This window comes from Vidua chalybeata, chromosome 3 (assembly GCF_026979565.1).
Source record: "Vidua chalybeata isolate OUT-0048 chromosome 3, bVidCha1 merged haplotype, whole genome shotgun sequence".
In the NCBI taxonomy this organism is placed as follows: domain Eukaryota; kingdom Metazoa; phylum Chordata; class Aves; order Passeriformes; family Viduidae; genus Vidua; species Vidua chalybeata.
Window position 1 is genome coordinate 31,594,670 of NC_071532.1, and position 5,332 is coordinate 31,600,001.

At 48.7% G+C, this 5,332-nt stretch overlaps 1 protein-coding gene across 1 annotated transcript; it reads left to right on the forward strand.

Annotated features, from left to right (window-relative positions):
• LOC128785710 (left-right determination factor 2-like) lies at positions 1 to 5,332 on the forward strand. The gene is made up of 4 exons (XM_053938484.1): positions 1 to 1,730; positions 2,612 to 2,858; positions 3,621 to 3,860; positions 4,167 to 5,332. The coding sequence occupies exons 1-4, from the start codon at positions 1,466 to 1,468 to the stop codon at positions 4,504 to 4,506; spliced, it is 1,092 nt and encodes a 363-aa protein (XP_053794459.1). The 5' UTR covers positions 1 to 1,465; the 3' UTR covers positions 4,507 to 5,332.

Genomic DNA, 5,332 nt, shown 5'->3' on the forward strand with positions numbered 1-5,332 from the left:
GGCTTTATCATGCTTAAGAAGACAAGTTTCTTAAAAGGTTGTAAAGACAAAGTGAGCAGTAACAGAAATGTTGAGTGGGGCTCTTTCAGACGACTTTATTGCCTTCCCCTGAGTACAAAACAGGCTGCCTCACTCAGCTGACACTTGTTTTAATGAGGGATGAGCCACAACGGGGTGATTTTGTACAAGTTCATTACATCACATCCTCCAGCCAGACTGTCCTCAGGGCACACCATTCAGCCTGGGCATTGGGTGAAACTGGACCAATTTTAAATCATTTACAGAGGCATATAAAATCCAAAGGGCCTTGATGCTGAAGACATTTGTATGTAGGCTCAGGTATGTGGCTGCTGGAGAGGATGAGACTCTGCCCAAAATGCCATGCTCCTTCATGCTTTTATCAATCACATTTTATTTCTTCAATTCAGTTCTCCTGGGATTGGTGCCAAAAATAGATTTCCACATCTTATACCAGCAAAGGCCAGGGAAGAGAAGGGTGTAAGTTTCCAGTTTAAATGTTACAAGGTAAACATCCAGCCTCCTCACCCCAGCCTTCAGATCAGCTTCACTCTCCAGAGTCAGTGTTCTATTGTGGATGTTAACAGCATTCAAAATACTGATATTCTTCATCTATGCTGGGGAATAGTGCAGTGGTTTCTCATGTTCACTGGGAAGTGATCTGCCTTTACATAAAGCCCTCTTCTTCTAAGCATGAGTATTATGAAACCCACAGGAATCCATAAAGAGTGATGGAACGTTTTTCTAAAATGTCACACCCGTACATCTTCCACCTTCTGTGATTCAGAAGCAGAGTAAAACCCCATAAATCATTCAACTGCTATGATTCACTGCCCTGATTCATACACTTGATACAAATATTCAGAGATCAAAGTGGAACCTAGTCCCCCCCAAAGATTTAAATGATTTTTCAATGCTTGCCATAAAAATGGACTTCCAGCTAAACCTAAAGCTTCTCCTGATTGTTATTGGCAAGTTCTCTGCAGTAAAGATTGATGCTGTCTTTAGGAATTGTATGGTGTAGTACATAAAGCAATGTATTCTGCAGTTGTGCTTCCTCCCTAGCAAGGCTGAACAGGGGACACTGATTGCTCAGGGGGCTTATGGGCAAATATTTACAGGGAATTAAAAAAGAAAAAAAGGAAATTTCTTCCCCGTGATGGAATCTAGGAGCCCCCTAAACCTTCTTGTATTAACTTTGCAGTGGATGAAGGTGTTAAACTGGCATGTCTCTACCAACAGGGGAGTGATCCTTTTAAGTCCTTTGCTTCATCCCCACTTGTGAAATTTGTTGTGCCAGTGGGACGAGGCTGGCTATAAAACCCCAGCACCGGGGACCTCCATCCAGCTCGGGCAGCCTGCCAGCACATCTCTGCCGAGAGCAGCCCCAGGGAGATCCCCCCCCTTATCCCTGCCGGGCCGGGAACTGCATCTCTACCGGAGGAGGATGGACCTGAGGTGTGCCTGGATGCTCTGCGTGCTCTGCCTCATCCTCACGGTCCAAGCGTTTACCCAGGAGCGGTTCAAGGAGGTGGTGCTGAAGCAGCTGGGGCTGTCCGAGGTCCCTAAACTTCATACGAGAGACTTGGTGGACCTGGTTATCCCAGACCACGTCAAGAACAAGTACGTGTCCATGCTGAAGCGCCAGAGGGTGAAGCGCCGAGCTCTGCCGAGCCTGGCTGGCATCCTCAGGGGGACCCCGGGACACACAGGTAACGTTTCTGCTGCTGGGAGCATCCCGAGCATCCTGCTGCCGCCAGCGGGATCTGCCAGGGCTCTCCCGGCCGGCCGCAGGATGGGTAGAGGCAAACCCCCGAGGGGAAAGGGGAATGAGGGTCGGGTTTGGCTCCAGAGCTCAGCTGGGCAGAGGAGGTGCTTGCAACAGCATCGTAAAGAGCACCCTTTGCACCTGGAGAGGGAGTCCCGCAGTCCTTCCAAAGGACAAGATGCTGCTGGAGCTTGATAAAAGCCTTGGCACCCTGGGAACACTCTTGGCAGGTGGGGGGGAAAAAAGAAGTGCAGAGCATGTAGGTTTTTGGATGAAATCTACAGCAAGCCCTCTAATAGGAATCACACCCCCTTGGAGGATGTTTCACTCTCACTCATCTCTTTTTTGTTTAGGATTGGGGTTTTTTTGAAAAATTACCAAGGAGGAAAATAGCCATACAGTTACAATAGTGGCTGTACAAGGGTACTTAGAGCTTATTGTGCTTTCAAAGGACATACACAACACCCCGGGCAGCAAATGAAAATACTTTTTCATTCCAAGTGGTGCAGTTTCCTGCTTTCATGCCCAGCACTGGCACAGAGGTGCACACCTTTTGAGGTCTGCTCAATTTGGGGTCATATTATGCCAGAGATTTAGTTCTTCCTAGAGGCTACAGAGGCTCAGACATAGGAGAATAATCAGGGCATTTGCAAGACATTGCTTCAAGTATGCATTAGAAAAGGTGTGTTTAGTCACTGTCTCTGCCACAAGGGCTCCACTGGGAGCATGGAAGGAGTGTTGTGATGATAATTGTGCATGATACGTGGTAGCTTTTCTCAGCAGGGTGGCAGTGACAGGCCATCCTTTTTGCCCGCAACTGCACAGGTTTGACAGGGGAAGTCCTCTACTCAGACACAACCACACGCCAGAAGCTGATGTTTGACATGGAGGGCAGAATACCTAAAAACAGCGAAGTCACAATGGCTGAACTGAAACTCTTCAAAAAGCCTCTGGACAGAGCAAACCTCCCTCCCAAGCAGTCTCACAGGCCTGTCTCCAGCGCCAGAGTCAGCGTGTACTGGGTGCAGCAGCAACACGATGGTACCAACAGGACATCCCTGATAGATTCCAGGTAAGAAAGGGGCCTCTGCTGGAGTTCCAGAGTTTGGGTCCTCTGGAGTGCATTTGGGTATCATGTGGTTTGTGCCTCAGCTCAGTCTGATGGGGTTTACATCTGTACAACCTTGTTATGTGGCCTCTAAACCCAGAATGAGCTTTTAAGAGCAGATATTACACTGAGATGCCAATATATGATGATTCTTTGAAATAATCTATGAAATTATGCCATGTACTGCTACATCTTCCTCTCTAAAATCCCCCACCTGGTTCAATTCTCTGTCACTAGTTCAAATGGGTTACTGGCTGCTGGTATTCTTTCCACTGGCCATTTCATTAGGTGATTAAAACAAGTAAATTATGCAAAAAGCATCTGATTCTGTAATGGTGAGCTCTGTGGAAGTTTTGTGACTCTTGAATGCTGAACTAGACTAGACTAGACACTTATGGCCCTAATGCAGCTCAGACAGGAGCAGGTGGGACCCTGGTGTTTACCAGGCTGTCATCACCAACACTGAGGCTGCACGTGATCCTGCACCACCTAATTTCTTGTATGAGCATGTAGAGAAGGTTTTTTCTGACCCTTCAGAGTCTGTTAGATCTGCATGTTTCTTTTTGAGGTGGCAATTAACTGTGGGTTCTTGCCCAGAGCAAAAATGATCTTGTAATCAAGGCATGTGACAATCTACAGGAAGTAAATTATTCTGCTGCAATAACAGTGCTGCAAGCCCGGGATTTATCTGATGGGCTTTTCTAATGCCAAGCCCTTGTCATGCAGGCTGATTCCTATTCGTGAGTCGGGCTGGAAGAGCTTTGATGTGACCCAGGCCGTGCATTACTGGCTGCGAAACAAGAGGCAGGAGCCGATGTTCCTGGAGGTGTGGATCGAAGGGGAAAGGCTGGGCAGCTATGCCTCGGAGATGGCCAAAGCCGTGCACTTCACCTCGCAGGACCCCAAGGATAAAGCCCTCGGCAAGCCTGAGCTGGTGCTTTACACCCTCAGTTTGGATGACTACGGGTATGTATGAAACCTAAATCTGTACTGTCTCTGGTGTAATATTATTCCTGAATTATTGGGGGGACAAACCCAGGGTAGGCAGCTCTTACCAGCTTTTAACAGCTGTGAATGGAGTAGTTAGAAAGCTACTGCTGAATCTCACCTCTCCTCTTCCCATATCTGTTGTCTGAATATTCAAACAAACCCTGAGCAGGGCCCAGGTTTCATGTCTCAGAGCCCACCTGTGCTATTAGCAGCAGGGATGATTCCTTCCGCTTCCCAGTTTCCAGTTATAGCACCCATTCCTGTTTCTCCCTTGGTGTCCAGGAGCCCTGGGGACTGCAGGGAGGAGGCGGTGATGGGGAAATCCACCTGCTGCCGGCAGAAGCACTACATCAGCTTCCGTGAGCTGCCGTGGGCGCAGCACTGGATCCTGGAGCCGGCGGGGTTCCAGGCATACCGCTGCTCCGGGAGCTGCCTGCAGCCGCCCCGCGCCCTGCTCCTCCCCGGCTCCGGGCAGCGCTCCTGCGCCGTGGCGGGGAGCTCCGCGCTGCCCATCATCTACCTCGTCAAGAGGGGCAACCACACCGAGATTGAGGCAGCCGAGTTCCCCAACATGATCGTGGAGAGGTGCAGCTGTGTCACGGACGGCGCAGCACTGGTGTGACGAGTGGGTGGCCTGGAGTGTCATCCATTCCCTGCAGTCCTGCCAAGAGCCACCCTGGCCCCCAGCCCCGGGGCCAGGGATGAAGGTCCTGGGGGGTTCCGACCTGCAAGGGCCAGCAGCACTGGGGCCCTGCTGCCCTGCAGAGAGAGTGCACTTGGGGCACTGTCCGTGTAGATGGGCCCAGAGGATATGTGAGGGGTACCTTAGGAGCCTAGTGCTTCTCAGGGCCTCCTTGATGCCAGCTGAATTTCACTGAGTTTATTTCATCCCCCACCCTGGAGTACTACAAACAGCTCCAGGCAAAACAAGAGTGCCTATCACCAGGTGAAGAACAAATTTGTGGGCTCAGCTTTTCATTCTTAGGCTGCTGGGTTTGGTCCTTGTCTGCCCAAGCCATGTTTATGGTGAGCTGGAGAGCAGAAGCACTTACATGTATATAAACTGTACACACACACATGCACACATGTACAGTGTGTATGAATAAATGTGTGTATTGTCTACATACTGGATAGCTACATATTGATTACTTACATATATATACGTACATAAAATATTTCCTAGAGCTCAAAGGAGCATATTTATGTGCATATGTACTGCATGTACATATACATATCTACATGTACATAAAATATCTGAAACTCAAAGGCTTATATTTTTGGCCCCTAAACCATGGGCTTAACACAGTTTGAGGCAGAATTTAGAGTCCTGGAATCAACAGAAGCATTAGGACTTAGGTTTGCTTGTGTGAATAACAGTTTGTTTTTCTGATTCTGTATTGCAGTTATTTCAATTTAGGGATACTTTTCAAGTTGTGTGTGCTTTGAAA